The sequence below is a fragment of the Chlamydotis macqueenii genome, chromosome 6, assembly GCF_036417535.1.
Source record: "Chlamydotis macqueenii isolate bChlMac1 chromosome 6, bChlMac1.mat, whole genome shotgun sequence".
Classification (NCBI taxonomy): Eukaryota; Metazoa; Chordata; class Aves; order Otidiformes; family Otididae; genus Chlamydotis; species Chlamydotis macqueenii.
In genome coordinates, this window is record NC_141561.1 from 22362929 (window position 1) to 22388858 (window position 25930).

At 34.6% G+C, this 25930-nt stretch overlaps 1 protein-coding gene across 1 annotated transcript in view; it reads right to left on the reverse strand.

Annotated features, from left to right (window-relative positions):
• Window positions 1-25930, reverse strand: part of SLC25A12 (solute carrier family 25 member 12) — a 49629-nt gene that overhangs the window by 15059 nt on the left and 8640 nt on the right. The window contains exons 4-11 of the mRNA XM_086750390.1: window positions 24113-24228; window positions 15226-15365; window positions 12325-12471; window positions 11105-11243; window positions 9672-9765; window positions 8777-8871; window positions 3482-3553; window positions 2865-3023 (exon numbers count right to left, since the gene is read on the reverse strand). Of these exons, the coding sequence (XP_086606516.1) occupies window positions 2865-3023; window positions 3482-3553; window positions 8777-8871; window positions 9672-9765; window positions 11105-11243; window positions 12325-12471; window positions 15226-15365; window positions 24113-24228 (962 nt within the window). The remainder of the gene's footprint in view (window positions 1-2864; window positions 3024-3481; window positions 3554-8776; window positions 8872-9671; window positions 9766-11104; window positions 11244-12324; window positions 12472-15225; window positions 15366-24112; window positions 24229-25930) is intronic.

Sequence of the window (25930 nt, forward strand, 5' to 3'; positions counted from 1 at the left end):
ATTTATCAACTCACTTCTACTTGACTCACTAACCTGAGTTTTCTGAAAGCTCCAGACAACTAAAGATATAAAGGATTTTCTCTTATTCAGTCCAACATGGTAGCATGAACTTCTTTAAACCTTATTAGGTATTTTTTTATCTCACCCAGAGGAAGCATCAGTGGACAGAAACTGATTTTGAAAAGGCGCTTGCTCCTGGAAAATAGCTACTATCAAAATGAACTGCCATTTGACAAAAGCACATACACCTTTCTAGGAACTAATAGGTTTAAGAAAAAAATCAGTAGATGGCAGTCTTAACTTCCTAACATACGAGATTATAGCAGCATCCATTATTTTTAAATGCATTTTCTCTACGGTCATTTTGGCATATGTATAGATTATAAAACTTAAAAGGCTTATTTTTATTAGAAGTGGTCACTTCCTAATGTTATTCCACGGTTAGGGAATATCAATTTGTCAAAAGTATTTGCCAGTTAACTAACAAAAAATCCCATGCTAATTATATAAAGTATCAGATAACAGCAACAAAACTATATCGATGCAGCTTTCCACTACTCAAGTGAAACAAATAATAGCTAAAAACTCACAAAGAATGTTCAAAATTCCCAAAAGTACTCAGCCTGCAGAATTTTTATACTACTTCCTTAAAAGGAAGCTCAGAGCAAATGTTACCTAAATAGAAAGTGCAGCAGTTAATATATGCAGTGTAGTGTTTTCTTCCAACATAGTACTTTCTATGCGATTTACAGACTTACTATGCTGAGGAAAGGCAGTTATTAAATACAAAGAAAGGCTGCCAACAACAGAAAGAAATACTGCCCTCCCAGCCTGAATCTCTGATCTACCATGGAAAGAAAATCCAGCTCTGCAGTGCCTACACTTAAAAAACCCCAAACTACCAGACAAAACACCCCAAGAAAATCCCCGTCACTCCTCTTTCTATGCAGCGGCACTCAGTGGACACATACGTTCCACGTGCCAGAGAACCTGAGACCCTGCATGGCCTAGTGAGGGACCTTTCAGGATACCTGATTAGTTCTGAAGTTGGATGCCAGGATTCAAAACTGTCATAATTTTCCTGACCAGAAATCCTAAGTATTTATTTTAAAATGTGAACTTTCTAGTATTCATTCAGATCTATTTTTATTTTAACTACAGTGAACTACTACATTGTACCATTATATTACAGTATAATTGGGATAACCCAGCTCAGGCATACAAGAACCCAGTAAGAGACCCACAGTCAACTCTCCAGTTTCTGTTGTTTAGTTTAATATACTTCCACAGACCATCTAATTCTATGAATCCAAGACCTCAGTAACATGCTGACAATTACGTAACATTTCAAAACAAGTACATGAACTTCTTTTGATAAGCAATCTTAAAGATAAATATTAAACGGACTATTAAGAAGTTTAACAAGCTGACATTCTTTCAAACAAGTACGTTTTTTTCTCAGGTGTAAAGCATTGCTTTTAATTTATCGATGGAATCATCCTTGATTTCAAAGTGTTTGAGAAAGGTTAGAAAACAAAAATAAAAATAACAAATGATTGGTTTTAGAAGCTGCAGTGCAAAACCACGTGGTTGGCGGACAGGGAGTGGGAAGAGAAAGGAAACAGTACTGTAGAACAGAACTGTTGAAACAGTCTCATAAATGTACCTTGAGGAGTATTTGCTTTTGTGAAAGATTTAGCAACAAAAAAGGAAAACAATTTACCAGTAAGATGTAATTTACAGAGATTGCAGCTATTTCATTAACATTTTCTCTGACAAATTCCTCCCTCTAATCACTTGCATAGCAAAATCCCGCAAGATTACAAAAAACTCTTTAGCCAGAATCTACAGACTTTCACATGCAAAAAACTTCTCAGATACTGTCCTTAAAGGACACTGTCCAGTGTCTTCATTGACAGAACACATTGCAAAGCAGAAAAAAAAAGGCTGTGACCATCACAGAGGAGAATTACTTTGCTCCAACTGAAAAAAAAAAAAATGTGCCAATTAATAAATACCTTACTGATCCTTATGAAAATTATGCACTTCATTAAGTTCTGTGAAATGACAGTTACAAGTAGAGAATTCAAATATCAGTTTCAGAGGACTGGCTAATATGTGCCCTCTATCTAAGTCACCTTACTGATGTGATAAAAAACCCTTTCAGAATCTTCTCCTAAGATGTAAGATAGCTTTCAGTCTAACTGATAAAACTGATAAAAAGTTGCTTTGATTTCTTAACTTGTATTTTAGAGGATTTTTTTCTTTTTTTTAAATGACAACTTTTATGAGTTCCACTATTGATATTTTAAAGTAAGATAGAGCAACATAATACAACAGCAGGATGCAATTTCTTGTTCACAGGATAAAATCATAAAACAAGTCCCAATACCTGCAGAAGTAAGAGGCATAAGATCTGGCATCCAGTTTAACAGGTACATTTCAAAAGGTACCTGGTTTTGTCTCTTAACAAAAAATATTTACAGTAAAATGGATCTTTATTCCTCAGATGCTAATCTGCTCCTGATGTTTGCCCACGGCCAAAAGTTAAAACCTCAGTTTGTGAAATAACAATCATGTCCAAACATTCATACTCCAGAAAATAGGACTTTAAACAACCTAAGCAGGAAGGAGCAAATCAATAACAACAAAAAAATGCTCAGTTTCTCCCAGCAACTGTTTATGATGAACAGTGGTCAAGGGAAGATAAATATTTGATCTACAAAACAGAAGCAAAATTGTACATGATATCAAGTTTCCTGGTTTTCCCATAAGAAACTAGCTGTTGAGGTATTAAAAAAAAAAAAAAAAAGAAAAAGCAGAAAATCTTCGACTTGATATATCTGGTTTTTTTGTTCACTTACCTCTGTAAAGACCAAAAAAGCCTTCAAAACGCAAAACCTTTTTAAAGCAGTCAAAGCTGTTTTTATACATCAACTCTCCTACAACTGAACCAGAGGAGCGCTGATTCTGCATACGAGTTTTCACCAGGTCTATGGGATATACTGCAGTAGCGCCAACAGCTGTAAGAAAGCATTTGGAGTATTATTTCTGCAACATCATTGTTAGTGTAGTATAATTATTATTTTCTACAACATTTATTTAAACACAAAGAATATATAAGGTGGTAACATCTCTGATACATTGGAAATAAGAAAGGACAATACTGAAAGTCTAGGAAAAAATTCTCAGGGAGAATGGATTACACTATTACATAAAACAAATTGCATAGAACAAAGAAAATCAATGTGAATTACCAGTAAGGAAATTTGTTACTGGAGTAGAGTTTCAGAGGACTGTGGAGAAATACTAGAACAGAAGTGATAAGAGAAGAAAGGAAATGGCACAACCGAAAGTGGTTCCACCCTCCAATGCTTCATGTGTATAACCAAGAAATGCACCTTAGATGAGACCAAATAGTCTAGCAAGACAGTGTTAAAGTAACATAAGCTTGAAAACAGAAACCAGAAATACTACTCACCTCCAGCAATTGAGCCCAAAGTGAACCTGTAAGCTGACTCAGCTACCTGGAGCCAGATAGGCCTGCCTAACTCTCCAAAAGATTGCTGTATGAGGAAAAGAAAAGAAAGAAAGAAAAAAAAAAAAGAAAGCTTGAAAATCTGCATGGGAAAACAAAGATGCCTGCAAATTGGCTTTTATAATGTTACAGAAAGAATCTGATAAAAATTGGTAGCTTTATGTAAAGGAGGAAAAAAAAAAAAAAGAAATTACTATGTAACTTCCATTACGCCTAATGAATAAGGCACGTTTCAAATACTCCTTTCAGAAAATATTCTTCCTTAGATGTTCCTAGTATAACTGAAACAACTATGGTCAAGAAAAAGTAAACAAAGACTAAAATCTACTTGCTACTTCCCATTCTGTTGCCTCTGAATTTATAAGGCTTGGAATCCCGTTTTGGCTTAAATAAAATTCACTACCTCACAGTATCTCACAGACAGCATCCATCAGCATGCGATATATTTTAAGATTACATATACGTTGATAGATAGCATAAACATTACTTCATGTCTTCAGAACAAGCAAAAAGTCAATCATTTCCCAAAGTATTCTCCACAAGACTTTTTCAGGCAGTTGATAATTTACAGATACAATAATAATATCACTCACTTCAATCACATACACTACTATAAATGTATGAGTGTTCTAAATAAATACAAGTATGCATAGAAAATGTTGCAGAGACTCATAATCACATTATTAGGTAGTTATTAGAAACAAGGTAACTGATAAACAAGACGTAAGTGTTCACAAATTTGCACTGTAAAGTATGCAAGATGGGCTAAATTTTCTTCCAAACGCAAATTAGAGAAGAATTTACATGATGAAGTATAACTTATCTAAGTCATGTAAGTGGCCAAGATATTAACCGTTAAATTCTGTATTACAGCAGATACTAAAGCCTATCTCCCAAACACAAATTTGTTTTTCTTAAAAGTGCTCTGTGTCGCTTGCTAGCAGATGCGCTCCTGGCAGCTGGAACAGCTGGAACATACACAGACCTCAGGCAGCTACAGGAGGCTTTGCTCTGATGCACGTCATGAATTCTCCGCAAAGGTTATCGCATGCACATGTCACAGCTAACTCACAAAGGCTACTTTACTAAGTTGTGTTCAGCTTACTGAAGCTCTGGAAAGTGGAATATCCACAGAAAGAGAGCATGTACCTCAGTGTAAGCCACTCTGTTTGGACCAGTATTACACTGGATGTGCAAAAACCTGTCTTTATTGCATAATGTTCCACCGCATGTACACAATGCAGCACAAAAGCCCATGAGACCAAGATGGGATCATTATCTGGAAAAAAACATGAATTATATTTTATATGCCTCTTCCACAGAGGTAAAAGATACAGCTACTATCATTACCTTCCACAAGACATTTTCCTCCCCCAACAATAAAGCTTAACAAAGTAGAACAGAGCAATTCTGGGTAGCACCAAAATTACAAACTACACATGTGGACCAGCATTTAAAAAATGTAAATCAAACATATTGTCTTTACAAGCAAATAGAAGCAATGAATCTGAAGAATGTTCTCACTGGTCTAAATTTTTCTGATAAAAAAAAAACAACCCCATGATAAAAACAAAATAGCCACAAAAATAAATTCTAAAAATACAAAGATACCTCTTTTTTATTCCTGTAAATAAAAGATGCCTGCAATAATACTACCCCAAAAAGCTTAGAAACAGGACTGGTTCTTCATTCCACAAAAATTTTCTCCTAGTTTAGCATACCTGCTTCCTTTTAGCTGTTTTAAGGTTATTCTTTTTCTTCTAAGCTCCACAGAGTTCTCATCAAAATCCAGTCCTTACATTCAGACATTAATCTTAATATGTCACTGGATGTTAAAAATCAAATTCTTTGTGAAGGAAATGGCACTTCTATATTATTAAATAAGTGTCCACAAAGTTTGCAGTTTACTTGTGTGTTCAGATGGATATGTAAATGAATGTAATTAATGCTATAGCTTTCAAATCATGAATATTTATAAACAGAAAATTACTGTAGCTGTCATTCTCCTAGGATATTCAGCTGCTAGGCTTTAAGAAAATCTCACACAATGAAAAAATTGACAATAAAGTAAACATGGTTGAAAGCAGGCTAATTTCCATTTTGACCAAATCTACAGAGATAGAGTGAGTTTATGTAAAAATTTAGATTTTCCTTTAAGAAGGAATTTTAAAATCACATAAAAGTAATTCCAGACTTGTTTTTATTTTCCAGGGACAGCTGGACCTCACGGGGATTATATTCTCTCTTTCAGAGAGGGATAGCTTTCATTTTATCAATACAGTTAAATAAGGTAATATAAGGTTAACTTAGGATAAGGTCCAATAAAAGACTGTCTCTTATAAAACAAAACTAAATTACTTTGCTTTCTGCTATGCTCTCTTGACACAGAATGTAGAATAGGATGAAAATATAACGTACTATTCCAAGGGTGTCAAGAGTATCTTCTGTTCTAGTGATGAGTGAAACTTTAATCAGTGAGCTCATTTTATAACAGGGCCAAGCTACAAAGGTAATTCTGAAGTGTGAAATAAAACAAGTCAATATTTCATCTACTTAGAAGGCAATTGCCACAAAGACAGCAATTAAAACCAAAGCTGGCAGCTCAGAATGTAATTACAAAATTTCATTAAAAATATTTCTCCTTAGTCCGGATAAACATCGTATACACATTTCTGCATCAATCCATTCCTTCATTCTTGTTTTGAGGGATCCATAGGAAGTCTGTTACCATTAGGTAGGTTTTGGACACTTGTGTCATTGGCTTAAGATACGTCTAATCACCTAAAGACAACAGAGCGGTAACATTAAGATCAGACACTGCATTTCAGACCAATGTGGTTGAAAGAGAACTGAATGATCAAATCCACCTGTAACAACAGTAACCAAAATACACTCAAAGTCTCACATATAGAAGACACTGCAATATTCCATATAGGACAATTTTTCAACCTTAGCAGTTGAACTAATTCAGGATTTTCCAGTCACTGGAAACACAGTAGGCCACAGCCTACATTTTGTAGTGGACATAACTGCTTAAATAAACCTCTTTGCAATATGCATAAGAAGTGACCTGAGAAATAAAGGGGTTTGTAAATGCAAGCTTTCATTTTCAGACAGACTCCCAGGACTCCTCATCCGCTGGCAAACACAGGACATGCACATGGTGAACAAGGCACAGGTGATTTTGTCACTGCGCTGCCACTTTATCTCAGACCGCCCCGCAGCAGTGCTATCTGTCACTGGCATCACCAGGGCAAAGAATCTGAATAGCACTTTATGGGAGACAGCGTAGCTTGGAATGGCTGAAAGGGTTATTGCTGACAGCTACACGTCCTCCTGCCCCAATAGCCCAGATGAATGAGCTACTTGGGAATCAGTTGCTGAATCACTGCAATTCAGGAGCAGCATTTTAACGCAACTCATCACCAGCGTCAAACTGCCATCAATGCTGAGCTGCAAGATGTGGCTGTTCAGCAGCTGATTCGTAAGAAGCTCAGCTGTCTGTGTAGCAAGCGAGCTGTGGGCAGCTGAGAGCAGAGCCCAGTCCAAGCCAGGCTATGCCCACTTGGCAACCAGAGCCCTTGGATGTCTTGATAGGCACTCCATAAACTCTTAACATAGACAGAGAGAGAATTGGAGTTGTTTAGACATTGTAAGAAAAAGGGAATCTTCAGGATGAAAGATTATATTTATCAACCAAGTATACAAAGATTTATTAAGTCTGAACTATGGGATAAGCTCATACAAGACCTTAAGAATTAGAGAGCCTACTTCCCTTTGTATATTACAGAGGGAAAGGGGATGTGAACACATCCCTGGAGCAAAATGCACTAGTCCAGATGAACACTGTTGTATTTTCTTGTAAAGCTTACTCAAGAATGTACAGCTCTGTGTGGAATTGCAATTTCTCATTAATTTCTAACAGTAAAAATAAATAAAAGATTACGCTTCAGAAACTTCTAAGATCAGATCCTATTTTTTTGTTTTGCATAATAAACACCAATGTGCAACTGGCCTATGCATTTTATGATTATGCAATCATGTAATTCACTATGTATGTATGTCTTCCTCTCAATCTGCTGCGTAACCTCCTCAAGGATTTTCCTAAGTGCATTATTATCTTTACATTACTAACAGTTGAGTTAATTTCCCCTTACCTACTCTTGTGTGAGCAGATACCTACAAAATGCTCCAGAAAAAGGATTTCCCTAGAATATATGTGGAATGGAATGGAATAGGATATTTCTTTTAGCAGCACAGCAGATGCCTCATTATGTTACAAGTTCAATATCAGAAGTACTTTAGGTTCAACCTTAGATTAAGGTTAAGGTAAAATTCACAACGGAGCTAGCATTAGACAGATCTGCTTGCAAAAGAAAACCTCTCAGATTATATGTTGAACCAAAAATATAGTGACGATAAGCCCTCAAAATCTAGATTTATTTTTAATGCAAACTTGCAAACTATACTGAAAATGAGCAGTATTGTACCCAGTAACTGTGGTGGAAAGTTTAAACATAAGCTAAACACCTGCATAAGGTTTGGTCTTAAATCTTCAGTTCTTACAGTTGTAAAAAGAGCCATCGAAGTAAGAAACCATTTACATTCAAAATCCAACCGCACAGTCTTGGACTCTTATGCTATACTTTAATAAGGAAATTTAATACGGAAACAATGATAAAAGCAAAGCTAGCAAACATGAATATATAGGTCTGGTGAAATAAAGGGTTAACATTCTACTCCAGTATTTTTCATCTTCTAATTCTACTCTTTTAATCAGTCCCAATAAATCTGAATTTCCCTTCTACTGTCTACATCAGACAGCCAACAACTACAGTAAAACTCAATGATCATTATAGATAATCCACTTTTCAAAAAAAGAACACATTTAAAAGCCTTGCATTTAATACTCACATTTTTCACTATCTAAAAATAATTTTATAGTTGCAGAGTTAGACTACTTAGTGAAGTGAAAGGCCTTTTCAGGAGTGAACAAACATATGCACAAGGAATCTAAGCATCTATACATGCTCATACCTAAACAGGCCATCCTTCAATATAAAATCTAATATCTTTTTTAGACATATACTCAATAGTCTGTCCCATTTCTATCCTTATAGCAATATAGACAGCATGTTTCACTTGTTAGGAATCTGTTTAAATGTATTATTTTTATTTTGCATATGCAAGTACATGTAAACATTCACTTAACTTCAACAATTTTATTGTATATATCACTTCTCCCTACCTGCCTCTGAAGTTCTGCCAAGTTGTAAGGTAATGCACCTTCAGCCAGCGGTGCTATTCTCTCAATATCTGCGAAAGTTAAGCGCCTTTACACAAGCCAGAGAAAAGCAAATTACTGTCAGATAAAACATCAGATATATTCCATACAGTATTCCTGGCCAGACACCACCAAATGTATCTGGAGTTTAAAAAAAACCACCTGCCATATTTGAATGCACGTCTAAGAATCATAGAATGGTTAGGGTTGGAAGGGACCTTTGAAGGCCATCTAGTCCAACCTCCCTGGCAAGGAGCAGGGACATCTCCAACCAGATCAGGTTGCTCAGAGCCTCATCCAGCCTGGCCTTGAATGTTTCCAGGGATGGGGCATCAACCACCTCTCTGGGCAACCTGTGCCAGTGTCTGCTACACTGCAATAAAGAATCCTTGGAGTTAGAAGGAGATTCTCTTTTCGTAGCTCACAAGTGGAAATAAAGGGAACTTGGATTATTCAGAAGCAAGTTCTTGATTACTAATACAGGATATAATACACAAATTAAAACTATTTCTATGTATTCCTACCCAAGATTTCACATATGTTAAAGACTCACACAAAACGTCATAAATACTTAAAGTTAATAATATTGGTGTATTTTAGCCTTTTGGGACTACTGTTATGTATTTTGCTATTTTATATATACCTATGGCAATTAATATTTGTGTTTGATGTACACAATTAACTTACAAAACCCATGCATACACCAAAGTCAGTTTACATTGAATAAATTATTGTAATGAAATACAACAAAACACATAACTTTTAAAAATTAAGATGAAAATGAGTAGTTTTCACACAGAAAACAGCAAAACAATGATTGTAAAATAGTTAAATTAATTGTTATTTTACCCAGTAACACTGTATAAATCTGCAAGTTGGTAGAGAATATCTATTTCCAGTGGTGTAACTTGTCCAAATCGAATGGCAGAGTGGGTAAATTCCTCTGTATTTAAAAGGAAAGAGAAATAAAGCAATTGTGTTATTTGTCAGATTTCCTCTTTAAATGCTCACAAATAACTTTATATAATAAAAATGAAATCTATCACCAAGAATCAAAATCCATAATGCAAAGGGAAAAGATATGTTTAGAACTTCTATCTTGAAACAGGCCTTTGCAACACAGAGCAAGTCTGACTCCATAACTCTTGATTTATGGTAAGAATTCATCAAAGTCAACAGAAATCCTCGTATCAACCAACTTAATAAAACCACACCCACAATTTGTGATTCTTGTTTCTAAAGTTCTGCAAAACAGAACAGAACAGAATAATGGTCCATTATTCACAGCTTTAAGGGCAACTGACTCATCTACTGCCATCGTGTCCAGATTTCTTCTTCTGTTAGCGCAGAATGACCCCAAGCTTAAGTATTCATCTAGCCAAATTACATGACATGTTCACAACATAACTGGAAAGCTGCGGTAAACAAGTCAGAGTGGTGAAAACATAGTAGCTTTTTTACACAACACAAATTCAAGTAAGATGTATTTATGCATTTGCACCAAAAAAACATTGCTAGGCAATTTGTTAGCACAATTTGGAGAATGAGGACAGGCATTTTATGCTTTCCTCTAGGGACAAAGGTATGCAGAGCATACGAACATAAACCAAACAAAGAAGAAAAGAATAAAAGGAACCTGGCATGCTTTTTACCACACACAGGCTTGGCTGTTCTCATGCATACAGGTAATAAAAGCAGTGATAACATCTGTCATAAAATGACTACAAAAACAATCCACTCATGCCTGCGGCAAGACTGAAATGTGGCAACCTTTCACACGCACAGGGATTAGCTATGTCCTAATAGACATAAACTGTATATCAAACCACTCAAGCAAGTAAGCACTAAGAAGTTATAAATCACTACTATTTTTTCTAAAAAATATTTAATCATGGATAAATTAACTAGAGCTAAAACAACATGGAGATTACTGATGATGGATTTTCCAACTTAACCCATTCTATCACATTGCCTAGGAACTCTCTGTCTTTAAGCGACCACACATCCCTTTCAAGGAGTGACAAAATCCTTAATAATATACTTGCAGTTATTCATTCAAGACAATAAGGCTAACGTGGCTCCTGTCCCAATTCTTCTTCTTAATGAGCCAGCTGAAAATCATTACTTACCTGTGAGGATGAAAATCACCCTTTAAACACTTTCACAGTAGCCCTAACCTGGCATACTATAGCAGCTTCTGACTGGCCTTAATCCATATGCAACACCAGATTATAAATTGGATAGAACTGAAAAATTAATAAAGTGTAGGAAATATACTTTACCTTTTGTGACTTCAACATCTTTTCTTGTACCTGCTATATTACTGTATATCTTCCTAACAAGATCCATGTTATTCAAAAGGGCATTAAATGCATTGAAATAGGAGAAGCTGACCTGATGTGCAACAGTTCCGCCAGCTACCTTTAAAAGTTAAATGAATGCAGTTAAGTGCCTTAAGCCCTTTTACAAGATCTTATTACAAATTACAGAAACATCCATTTGGGCAAATAAGGAAAGAATTAGAGAATTATAAAGAATTATCTTTCTATTCCTGTAATTTTAAGATATTTTAATAGAAACATGAGGAGAGAATTATTAGATAGGATACTATTTTTTGGTAAAAATTGAACATTAAGAAATTATCAGGAAATAACCATATAAGTAGATTATTATTCAATTTATCTGATACACACACTAAATGTGTCACTGAGTATTTTTCTAATACTCTCTATTTCTAATAGAGAAATGCATGTAAATACTACTTTACATAAAGGCAATAACTGACTTCTTGCATCACATACAGCAATGACCACATTTCAAATTCTAAAGTTAGTAGATACTATAAATTTTATGGAAGTCAGTATGCCTTATTAGTCAGGCAAGGCAAGATTTCTAGGTATAATAGTATGATAAAAGTTATTACTTTATATTTTATATAACTATCATTCTTATTTACTTTTTAATACTATATACTTTTAGTTTATAACTTTTATGTCATTACTTTACCTACAGATCTTGCCAGACTATCACAGCTGTAACCATTCTACCTCTAGAATCTACACACTGATTTTCCAAATTCTGATCCAAAAAAAAAAAAAAGAATGTAAGAGTATATAAAAGGACAAAACTGTAAGTAGTCTCCACCTTTTGAGATCTGTCATATATTCAAATACAAAAATTAGATGCTTTTGTCCTAAATAAATGTTCCTTCTGTGCCAAGTACAGTTTGTCTTGCTTTAGTGACAAGTATGGTAGACTTACTCAAACGGTTCCCAACTGCACTTTAAGCACGTAAACCAGACTGCTAAACTTTTCCAATACTGCAGCCAAGGAGTGCTGCCACATTTCACCCTGCCCACTCTATTATGAAGATGATAATCTCTACCATCAAGGCAGTGATAAACAGGTAAGAGAAGACAAAGTGAGAGAGAAGCAGTAACATCTTAAAACATTACAGCTATTAAATGCTGAACTCAAGGCAGGAACTTTTATTTACACTTACTGAAACTAAATTTTCTTCCACAAATGGAGTTAGCATATGTGAGCGAAGGGTAACCATGATGTCACTGAAGTCCAGCCCAGTTATCATACCACTTTTATTTTTGTCCCTCAATGCAAAGGCTTGTCTTGCATGTTCTGACTGCAGCTCCTAGAATGAATATTCATAAATAGCAGATTAGAAGCAAATTCTGTAACTCACTTCACAAAACTCTAATTTCATGTTCTTCAGCATGCCTCGATACGTCTGTGTGTGTAGACCACAGCAGAACTGCAGTCTAAACTTAAAGGCCAGCTCAACTAAAACAAGAAGTCTGCATACTGATTCCATCCACAGATTCATTCCTCTATTAAAAAAAAAAATACTCAATTCAACTGTAAGAAAAAAACCACTTTCACTAAATGATTTGAGAAATAAACTTCACATACCCATGTCCTGCCTGCTATCTATTTCTTTATTAAATACTTAACTGCCAAAGAATCTTCTGATACTGATCTTAAAGACTCAAAGTGAGCTGATCTCTTACACATCCAAGATGAAATATGACTGGGCCATTATAAACTAACTCATTGAAAAGTACTTGAAAATAAACAAGAGGACAGTGAAAATTATATAATATAGATTTAGATTGCCCCCAACAGCTACCTCCCATAATGTCAGAAATGGTCACTCATTTCAGGCAATTTAAAACTCTTCTACAATCTGTAAAAACCTTCATATAAAGCACACTGCAGTAACCTAACCTCAAGATAATAATGATGGTTGTAAATTCTATGTCCAGAAAAAGTTGTTTCCTTCTATTCAAGCAAACAATAAAGCACATTCAGCTGTCATTGAGAGGACAAAGAAGAGGGCAAACTATCTAGCTTATATCACCTTTACAGAAATTTCTCAGGTCTTATAACCTCAAGATCAAGGTTTTCTAGATGAGGGTGCAAAAAACCTGCTCTGATCCAAGTCACAAACCTCATAAGATGTTGTTAGACCAAATAAAAAAAACAACCTGATCTAAACGGAAGAACAACAAAATCCAACTTCTGTACATATACAAATTACTGCAGCCCACACCACCCTTCTCTACTAAGGGTTTTTATTATATGATGACAGTAAAAGGTTACTGTATCTTACGTGACAGTATCTTGGAACAATAAACATAAAAACAGAACAGATATTTATCACTTTGGCCTGAGTTCCCAACAAAAAGATACTTCTCACTAGCAATCTGGGTTTTTTTCAGCACTAGTGTGCGAATCTGTGCCTAGGATCACTTAAAATATGTAGCATCAAACACAGGACACAATTTAATCCTTGACAGTAACATTAGGTTACACCACAACCTTGAAAGACTGTGCCAAACTCCAGCATCTCAATTTACAATATAGACTTCAGATCCTATCTAGTTAGACGTGGTTTTTTAGAATTTGCTCTAGATCTAGATCACAGCTCAGTGCAGGGCCTGTTGAAGAAGGGCCAGAGGAGGGCCACAAAAATGATCAGAGGGCTGGAGCACCTCTCCTGTGAAGACAGGTGGAGAGAGTTGGGGCTGTTCAGCCTTGAGAAGAGAAGGCTCTGGGGAGACCTTATAGCAGCCTTCCAGTACCTAAAGGGGGCTTAAAAGAAAGGTGGAGACAGACTTTTTAGCAGAGCCTGTTGCAATAGGACAAGGGGTAATGGTTTTAAACTAAAAGAGGGTAGATTCAGACCAGATATAAGGAAATAAATTTTTTACGATGAGGGTGATGAACACTGGAACAGGTTGCCCAGAAAGGTGGTAGATGCCCCATCCCTGGAAACATTCAAGGCCAGGTTGGACAGGGCTCTGAGCAACCTGATCTGGTTGGAGATGTCCCTGCTCCTTGCGGGGAGGTTGGACTAGATGGCCTTTAAAGGTCCCTTCCAGCCCAAACTATTCTATGATTCTATGATCTATTTTTATCCTGGACAATAATTACACATTCTATCAAAGCACACTTATCACTCCCTACTTTTAAGACAGTATGTCCAAAACTATTTTGTACCAAAGGCCAGCTCTGGAAGTGCATAATCTAGCTTTCTTCAGGTGTACTACACAGAAAACTTTAAGTAATATGAGGTGATCACTGCATGTCAATTTACGGAATTCAGCACAATTCCCTACAATTCTGCGAAATCCTTTTTCACTTATTATAATGTACATTTCTCCTCCTTTCCTCTTCCTCCATCCTTTATAACTGATGTCTTCCTTTATGTCCTTCTAGCATACTGTTCCATTCATAACGCTTTCATTGTAACTTTTTGGCTTAGCACAAAGTCCAGTTCTAGGAGTGAGATCCTTTGAAGCCAGATCCTTAGAGAGTGCTTCAGCAACATCTCAGGAAAGTAGATTCACCTCCTGTGAAGCTGGCTGCTTTTAAGGCCAAATTCGCTATATATGTGTGGTAGCATGCAAGCCAGTGAGAGAAAAAAAGGTAAGTATTAGGATAATGTTTATGAAACTAAAAGAAATGTTAAAGAAGCTAAAACCTTTATATGCGAGGTTATATGATTAATAACAATAACCATATTATTATAACCATATTAAGGCTGCTATCTTTCTCTGGTACAGGTTAGTTTTTCTATTAAATTCCTATGACAGAAAAAGTAGACCCTCAATCCAGTTTAACACCAATCAGTAAAATGGTTCATTTCATAAAGAATGTATTTAGTCCCATTCTTTTATAGGATGGTTTTCAAATTAAAGTACAATGAGTACACACTGCTTACAGAACTGGTATGGAGAAACAACAGTTCATCATAACTGTCAGGATTAGTATCAGATAATGATTATCACTCCCAGAATAAGATAAAAATTTATCATAGGATTAGTGTATTATTAGAAGTGAAAATGAACTTCAGTTCTACTTTGGAAGAAGGTTAACAACTGACCTGAAGAAACTGAGTGAACTCCGAATAGTTAAGATGCTTCTTCCTGTTATGTCCAAAATGCAGGCGAATGAACTCACAGTCCCAGTTGAAGGGGATTTGTAGATGAATAATAGTTTGTTCAAATATTTCTTTGACATTTGCTTTGGGGGAGGGAAAAACAACAGGTGAGCTTTGGGGTACAGTAAATCTACAAACATTCCAGGAAGGATAAACAAATGATGTTTTAAGCAGCTGTTTAACTATTTTAGTTTGTTAAGAGTAATTGCTAACTGAACCTTTACAGACCTGTAGTACACATTTGTGACACGATATGATACTTTTTGAATTACTGCATAAAATCTTGGAGTGAGTGTTTTATTTAGTTTTAATTAAGAAGTAATTTCCCTCACACATGACAAATAAGAGCTATTTTGCATTCGGATATAAAAATCAATAGTGGTTCTCCGTCTCTGCTAGGAGTCAAATTAAGCCCTTTATCAAGAGCACGAATACCTGCATTACAATCTCACACAATATTTGTCATACTAAGTATGGTTTGATTGAAACTTGATTATTACAATCACACTGTCTGAATATGTCTATTGAAGATAGGTATAAGAAATGCCATCTAAAATATATCATTAACTCAGCAGAAAGCTTTTGATTAGGTCTTAGCACAAAAATAAAATCCTATAAAACATAATTGGTAGTCTCTGTTATTAGAATGTTTTAAGATAAGTGAAGATAAAGATGTCCTCTTTTAAAGGAAAAAAAAAAAATTGTCCTTTCAGAATATGGAATTCTCCATATGTGTACTGTACAACTGAAATCTCACTGTCAAATATATTACCTGAATTCAGTCAAAAACCTCATCAGAAAAAAAAAAAAAAAATGCATTATTCATACCTCAAAGTACCTGAATTGATTTATCAACTAACCTAGCATCTGCTAACAACCAAAATAAATTGTGGCATATAGCTTAAATTTAAAACAACGTGCAAAATATTTTAGCTGAAAACACACCTCTTCTTTTATATGTTTAAATGGTTCTGCTAAAAGACAAAATGCAATGAGAACTTTAATATTGTTTGTAATTCCATCAAGAACTATTTACTTGGAGTAAACGTGTTGCTTTCTCTGTGCTAAAGGACTACTTGATTCATTCTTTGTTTCAATTCTGTGGCCATTCTACTAGTTCTAGATCAAATCTAGGCAAATCACTATCTGGTTTTATCTTTTCAGTGAGGAAAGGAAGCGAAATGTTCAGAATAAATCTGTCTCAGAAGAGGGACATAGAAAGTAGGATTGCTTGGCTAGATTACCTGGTTCATAGTTACTTTGGGTTTACATATTCAAAGGGCAGATTATGGCTAGTAAGTAATTTAACTGTAATTTAGCCCTTACTTAAAAGTCAAACACAGACAATAGTAAAAAACTTCCAATTTAAATGATAGTTTCCACTGCAAAGTAGGCTAAAGGAGTTGTTTGCGTAAACAAGAAACTTAAACTACTACCCTGAGTACTTGTAATTGCCCACTTTTATCTATTCACTGGTATCAATATGCACAGTTAGGGTTAAGAAAATGAGATATAAAGCACTCAATATATAGTGCTAAACCATTTTATTTTGCCATACTTCTGTTGATTGTCTGTAGCAGATTTATTCATCATTGCTAAAAATCAAGGAACTAGAAGAGGTAAATTTAAATTCCTCACCTACCACTGACTCACTGCAGCTTCTGACCAAACTGCCTGGAGTCTTCACGTACTACAAATACAAACAGATCAGTGCAACTCACTATTAAGCTTGCAAAATAGCACTGAATTGTGAAAGGAAGAGAGTCCTGTTTAATTGGATCCACTGGCTTAGCTACTAACGTACAAACAGGGTGCCAACTAGTGACTACTCACACATCTGTAAAACTGACTTTAATAGATACTGAGTTCTCAATTTTAAACTTTGAAAAACACATGCTGAAGCAGCCAGAAAATTTAAATTGTGTTTTCAATTCTTTCCAATGATTTATTCTTTAAACCTTAGAGAAACGTTAACAAAAAAAATTCTCACTTTTAAGAAATTATTCATACATGCTCATATAGACTAATCTTCCAATTATTTTTAATGACACTTAAGCTCCTGGTCTTTTCATAACTCTCACTCAAGCATTTAATTGTATACTACTTAAACAACCAAGAATCTGTTTCCTACGCTATTGATTTTTCCTTCTTAAAAACATTTGCAACTAGACAACACAAGTCAAGATTCTTCAGCACACAAAAATAATACTGGTAAATGAATTAATAAATTTATATGCAACAGTTGAGTGTATAGGTACTTGAAGAATCCTAGTAATGGCTAACTAGCTTTAAAAATTGTATCCAAATTAGCCTGTTGCTTCTCTGAAAATTTAGGTGCCTTATCCATTTTTCTTCCACAGGCAATCACTCACAATCAGTAATGTATACTGTATGTGTTACAGTAGTCGGGGTTTAAGGATATGCTGTTGTAACTAATGCTTAATTAATTCCATGTTGGTTTTGTTGATGAAACATTTGGGCTACAGAGGTAAAACTGTGTATCTGTTGTGAATAACTGACACAGTTAAAACCATTGAAACTCTAAATACAATTTTCCAAAGTCTTTGGGATTCTCAAACACCTCTAGATAAGCACTAAAATTTACTACTTGTACTCAAGAGTAGAGATGCTTTCTTTGCGATATATCAAGAATACCTTTTTAATCCAATTTTGTTGGCTATTAAAGGAAATAGCCATCACCGCAACTAACAACTCATGTGGTGAGAAGCAGCAAACGGACAATCCCATTTCAGAAATTATACATAATGTGATCATAACCTACACCTTCACCACTCCAAATTATGATCAAATGTCTTATTTTTAATTTATTTTTTCACAGAAGAAGCAAAGCACTGACAACAAAGAAACATTAAGGTAGAGATGCTGGCGGGGTTTTGCCTTTTTTTAATCTCCCTGAGTCAATACCCAGTAATGCTTCTAAATTAAGATGAACTACAAGTACTTCAAATTTCCAACAGAGCTATTCTGCAGGGGGCAAACAGCAAATTATTTTTAAACCCTTTCATTTTAGTATGACATTTTACAGAATGCATTCATTGTCCCTGTCAATACATGTTGCTCATTTGCTAATATCTTCTCCTACTCTTTGCTCACCTTTCCGCAGTGGAATTCTTTCCTACTGAGCTGATAACTTTCTTTCCAGGCTTATAGCAATGTATTTTCTTCTCAGATAGGCATATAAGTAAGCAGCCTGATGACATACTCAACTTACCATCACCCCCAGGAACAATAAACCTACTACTCTAGTGCAGTAGTACATTACGTCCAAGGCGACACACATTCTCTCAAGATTGCTTCAAAATTTCCCCACCCAATCATTTTAAACAAATTATAGATGCCTGGAGCAGCTATCTGGCTCAGCCCCCATCAAACACAGTTACCCATCAGGCTCAGAAAAATGATATATGAAAAACAAAATTTTTAGGCAATACTGAATTTCACAGAAGTAAGTTATAAGCACTATGATGTCTTGTTGAAGGCCCATGGTGGGGATGAGCTCAGTAAGCCTCGAGGTAGCAGCTATTATATATTTTGACTTATCAGCTCCCCAAGAAGCAGAGTGGAATCCTCACACAATTCTACTGCCATCAGCCTGTTTACAGAATTTGCCATTCCCTTTCATCACTGATGGAACATCACTCATGCTTGTTAGAGACACAAAGATATAAATGTGATAGTTTTAAGTACTAGCATAAGTATGCTAAAGGTTTGTTGTTTAATAGTCTTTTTTTTTTAAATCTGACTACTCAGTCATCCACAGTCTCATTTGTATGTTTCAGCCATAATGTACATAACGCATTTTAACATATTCTATTTTGCTATTTTTCACTGTTTCTGCTAACAGCAAATTTTACATATTTTCACTTTTAAGCATACAATAAAAAATCGCAGTTAAAGGCAAAATACTTTTTTGTAGCAGCTGATACAACAGAAATATGCTAAGAGTGATCCAAATGTAAATAATACAATATTGATGTGAGAGTAAAATGACAAGTGGCAGTAAAAGTGAGAAAGCTAAACTAGAAATAGTTACATTGTATTTCTACTCTTATTTTAAAAGGATTAGTGATTCTGTTCAAGGTTAAGATTAGTGACAGCCGTAACAACAAATTGTCAACACATATAATTTTAATGTAGAGTTCTCATTTTCCTTTCCCTCTTGCTTAACTATGGTTTTGAACTTAATACTTTATTATTATTATTATTATTATTATTATTATTATTATTATTATTATTATTATTATTATTATAAATAAGGAGGGGCCCCCATCCTGCACTGCTCAGAAGTGTTTAAACCTGAAAGAATCATACCATAGGAAAGAAAGAAAAACAAAAAACCATGAGGATAAGAAAAAATCATAACATACACTGATGTTTCCTGCATTATCTGCATATGTTAAGCAAAAGACATCTTCAAAACAGGCAACTACTGTATGGATACCAGGAAGCCAAGAAAAATAGCAGTTCTAGTTTACAGCACACGTAATAAAAACATGGTGTTTTTCTTATATCCTCAGGTTAGTAGCCATGTGATTGTGAGATAATTTTCTGTTTATATCTTAAAAGGCTTCCAGCCTTTATGGTCGCAAATAATATTTTACAAAGCACAACTCTTAAGATTAAATCCAAATCCTAGCATTTTCAGTCCAATTGCTCTTTTGGAAATGGTGGAGGAGTGAGTAATAGGAGTGACCCGTGTTTCCTGAAAAACAACACTCAAAAGCAAAAAATTGTAACATACATTCAGCTCCTTTCTCTTGTTCTGCTCTCTCACCTTCTGCCAGTGTTCTCAAACTCTATGTCCTGATCAAGGGTCATCTGAAATTTCTCTCCCAAATTAAAATTTGTTTAAGAAAACAGATGGACAAGATTTCAGTATCACTGTATAACCAACTTCTGAAATTATTACATTGATGTTTATTATTTTAGTTCACCAGTATCATGGTAATCTTCACATAGTTGCATCAGTAGATATCCAATTTCCTTACTCCCCCCAGTGCACTTAAACAAGAGGCCATTATACTCTGCAAAATATTTTAAATTACATTTTGAGCTGCAGGATGTTTTTAAAAGCCTTATGTTCAGTTCCACAAATATTTTCCAGTTATCTCCAAAATAATGTAAAAATTCAGAATACAGAAGAATCACGAACATAAAGGCAGTAAAACTTGTCTCAAAATCTCATTGTTTTAGCTCTATCTTTCCATCCATACCAGAATGGGTATTTAACTAAAAAAGTGTCTCTAAAATTCTCCAGTTTATCAGAGAATGGCTTGCTTCGTGTTGACTCTACAGCTGGAAAAAGCCTTGAAATTTTACATTGCAATTAAAAGTTATATAGTCCAGATCATTGTATGGTTTTGCCTTTTACTTCCAATTAGACAACATACTTCTGAGAGAAGTGTCAGTGATAGTCACAGACTTCACCTTTTAGCCACATTAAGGATTATCTGCATCAACACTGAAGCAAACCAAATAGCTTGAGCAGATTTAATATTCAGGTTTGCTTTAACCTGAATTTGGGTCAAAAGACCTGCACAGAATAGCAATTAAAAAAAAAAAAAAAGTTTCCTTAGTACAATAGCATTAATTTTAGGGACTGTTTCTAAATCTTTCACTTATGTTAAGTAGCTTAGTCAGCTACATCACATGATCAAAAAAGCAAAGTGGTGGTTGTCAGTCTTCTCCAGCTACAGATAACAACCCACAAGAAGAAAGTAAATGCATGAAAAAAAAAAAAAAAATCACTTTTCTTCATCAGCTTTAGTAGTTACCTTTTAAATATTTTATGGTTAAAGCAACACTGTAAGGGCTTATTAGCAACACATTTCCCATAAAATATTCACCTAGGAATCATTTATGAAGACATACAAGCATTTGACCAGGAAAATAAATGTTTTTTTTCTACTTCTCCAGGATTAAAATGTCATTTAAACTACACTATCACTTGTATCAGTGGGTTATTAAAATAGCCACTTTATTGCTTTTTATTCACCGAGCTGACAGCAAGACCACTGCAGCTGAAACATGTAAAGAGTACTGAGCAAGCTGTACAGTTTGCTCAAAGTAGGTCCAATTTCATGTTCACTTCAGGTCATTGGACCTACTATACAAATGTGCAGCATACTATCTGCACATGTACAGCAGTGATTCGTAAAGGATTTCTGGATGTCCAAAACTCCTGGAAAAATGTCCCAAAGCAGTAAGAAAGCAGATTCACATTAAAGTGACAGAAAACCGCATTAGAGTGACAGAAGGCTTCCTGTTTCAACAATACAAATCAACATATGATATTGCATAGTCAGAGACAAAGACACTGATGAGCACAGCATAGCCAACAAGTATTTCTACCAAATAATTGTCCTCTTCCGTTTCTCAACTCATAAGATAGAGGCTCTTCTGTAATACAATTTAATTAACAGTTTCCTCATTGGACAGTTGGAAGCTAAACTTTTGAAGAGACAAGTGGCAGACTGAGGCTGAAGAGGCCTGCAAGAAGCTAAAGTGCTCAAGATTGGTCTGAGTCCATGTCAGTAAATAAATCCTAAAAAGGAGATGTGAACCCGACTGGAGTAATTTGCTTTCAAATAAGTGCCAGCTCTAAAAATCCTGAAAATGTGAGTAGATCAGGATATTTTTTCAAAATGCCATGCAGTCATACCCAAATGATTTTGAGACATTATCTCACACCCAGCAAGGCCAGTGTTAGGTTCAAGTTACTGGTGTAACAGACCCAAGTTGATTCTGTGTTCCACTCTCCAGCACCTCCACCTCTTGTTCCAGATGCACAGTGCAGAAAAACGTCAGTAAATCCATGTCACTTCTGGCAGGTCTTACTGGCTTGAGTTAGCTTTGGAATCAATACAATCATATCCACATAGCACTGCATCTGAGCTAGAAAATCTTGAGTCATGTTTGCTCCTATAACCAATATGGTTTATCTGCAGACTGGATCCATTACACTCTCATGAAAGAGCTGACTTGTCTAATAGCAATTCCCCCACCAACTGGCTAAACTTACTCAATTTCGTATCTTTCTAATAATTTATTACAACTTTTAGCTTTAACACCTAATTTTATATTCTCCTGTTTTTGCATGAAACTAAACGCTGTGCCTTTCTGTTTATGTGGTGTGAAAACGAAAGAGCGCAGGACTCATCTATAAAACGGCCTCTACAGGCCACAAGACTGACTTGGAAATTGACTGCAGAGTTACCAAATAATGAACATGTCATATATTACCATTCACATTTTTCCCACATGCATTAATTTGTCTGCTATGCTTATGAAATAAAAATAAGTAGCCCACGTTACATACAACAATAACAACAGAAAGCAAAAAAGCAGCAGTGGGAACTGTAGCACAAAAATATGTATCACTGATGTGTTACAACATACTATTAAATCAAGTAATAATTGCAATATAATTAATTTTGTAAAAACAAAAAACTAATAGTAAATTTTAAATTCCCTAAAGAGTCTCCTATTCAAGTTTTATTGGTCTTATAAAAAAAAAAGTGAGATATGGAAAAAATTGTGCAATTTTCTGTTGTACAGTTTCTCTTGTTTGTATTGTTCTTTTAGCCTTTAATATAATGATGTGCTTATAAAAATAACAATCCTCAGTCTGACTGAGGAATTTGTATATAACCTGAAATTACTTTTTGTTCATTTACAGAACCAGGCTATTTCAAGTGTGTTCATGAGAGCTACAAAATGCATATCCCCCTTTTGTGAGATTATTAAATATACTATCATTAACATGGTCACACTGATTGTAGTAGGTTGTCTACTTCCTGATGATTGCATTTACTGACTTCACCTTTACTTAAGTTCTAAAAGATTTTCTTTTCAAGATGTTGTGTATCCAAATGGCTTAGTATTTGACCCTTCAGCTAATGATGTAATTTAAGTAACTATGTGATAGTAAGTGAAGCAGTTTGTTTCCATAAAAAGATGCTTGCATTTTTTTTTTCAACAAGTTGCAACAATTTCCATAAGAATGAAATAGTACAAACAGCAAGTGGTTAGAAATCCAAGCATAGTTTGTATTTTCTTTATTGATAGTTTTATTCTTTTGGATAAAAATAACATTTACTTCCCAGTCCATTTTATTCAAATTCTTAGCATTGACTTATTAAATTTTCATAAACATACGAAGTTTTAAAAATAAAACCTAGTCCTCCTTAAACTGCAATGTTAATAACAGTTATTTAGCAACATCATAAAGCAGTATAGTCAGCCTAAGGAATTTTGTCCAATTACAATTTATGTGATTAGGAGAAAAAAAAAGTAACAAAACTTAAAGGCCATATTTTCTTCTTAATTTTTCAAATATATGATCTAGTTGGAAGTTATACTCATAACATTAAAGTAAGATTTGTTCCTCAAGCAAAGGAACACTAAACTAGGAATTCAAAACATTAGACCTCCTTCATTTCTACACTGAGCTGTTACTGTATCTAATGATAATTCTTCAAAGATATGTGGACATTCAGAAGGAGTTCAAAAGTCCATGACACAGAATTTTACTTAGGATAACACCATACAAAACAGCATTGTATTAACTACTTCAGGAACATTAAAAATCTTGATTCAATAAGACAGAGCAAAATATATTTTCTTTCTGTGTATTTCTTAAGATTGTACCACTTCAAAGAAAAAAAAATTTTTACTCATGGCAAACTCTTAGGAAATCAGTACAGTACCGCACAGTAAGCATTTCTATGCACCAATGGTGATGAACCATTATTACTATATATACTACTACAATCACTGTCTTAAACTGTTTTTCTTTAGGTATTCTTACCAAATGTTACTTCTCCATTGCCACTCTTGTCAAATAACTGAAAAGCAACAATGAATATTGCATCTGGAGTACACAAAACAGATTCAAATGCCAAAAATTCTTGATAGGAAATCAGCCTACAAAGGAAAATACAGAAGTTATAAAGATTTTTAAAAATATTCACAATACCAATGATATTTTGTGTTTGATGCTCTAGAAAACTCTATGATCCAATTATTAAAATAAAATTCTAATATCAAAAAGCAGACTCTACACTAGAAACTGAAAAAGTATGTTACATTTAAGTAATTACTTAACCTTTATGCAACTCAGTTTCTTCCTCTATAAAAGGACATAATTCTTCACATCCATCAACAACAAAATATAATCAATTCTCAGTGAATACCTACCATTTATTACCTTGCAATTATAAATGTAAGCAGACAGCACTTAAAAATTAAGACATAAAAAACCCACAGAATTTCTACCACTGTGAAATTTACAGGGCTCTCATTATATTACTAATTTATGTATGTGTTTCTACTGAGAAAGAAAAGATAGTTTAATGCAAATGTAGGAACATACTATACATATATGTATTTTCTTAAAACAACATACAACATGCATAAAAAAATAGGTTCAGAAAAAGTTATACTTTACTATGTATATAGAAAAAATATTACACTTCAAATATAACATGAACCACAAAGTCATGTACTTGAGGACAAGAAAGAAAGAAAGAAACTATAAGAACATTTGGATATGAGCACGGTTAGACATGACCAAGGCAGGGAAGGATTCGAGTGTAACAGCAGATCACAAGATTCTGAGCTGTGTATGCAAGACAGTCACCATACAGAAAAAAAAGTAATTCAGGATGCATTTGGAAAGCTGTTTCTGTGTGAGATAAGGAAGCGGCGGTATCCCCAGATAGGCTCTCACAACATCTCTGGAACGCTGCATAGAAATCCAAGTCCTTGTGTTGAACACATATAAACTCAGACTTGAAAGTATGCACAAGTAACTAATTATAAATAACTTTTCTAGAAGTCTGACAAACAGAAAAAAAAAAATTAGAAGGGATCCTAGTGTTGTATGTAAGAACAGCTGCAGAAAGATAAGCTCTAAGCCAGGAGAAGATAAAGGATAATGTTGGCACAAGAACAAAATCATATATCCATAAAGATATTTAGAGCAGGCATATACTGTGGCCTTTCCAGAATACGACACGCAAAAGCCTTGGGTTTTAACACTAAACTTGGTTTATTAAAACTAGTGTGTGTTTTCACCCTTGTAAAAATAGGGTACTTAGCTTGACAACTTAGAATATTCTATCCAGTTACAAATTCCTGAGCTGAGTTTATAGAAATAACTGATGGGATATTTATTTTAGCATCAAATAAATTATCAATGGGAATAAAAATTTTAATTACAATTCTTAAATTAAACAAAGAAATTACTATTTCAGTAGATGCTGTTAAAACACAGAATATCACTGTAGATGGTACGTTTTCCTAGAATGTACATAATTGATCTGAATTTAGTACCCTTCATAGAAGATCATTAGCTCATAGTGATTACTTCACATAGATATTGCTTACTGCTAAAGAGACAAGTATAAATTCTGTTCCCTACAGGAAAAAAAAAAAGAAAAAAAAAATCAAGCCATACTATTCATTAGTTAATCTAGTCTGTCAAAGTATACATAAAACAGAATTGAGATACTTCAAACAAGGTTACATATGTTAACATTATTGCATATATGCATTATACAGAAAATACAGGAAAAAAAATGTAGTGATTTTGAAAGGAATTAAGGTATGGCAAATTCACAGTTAT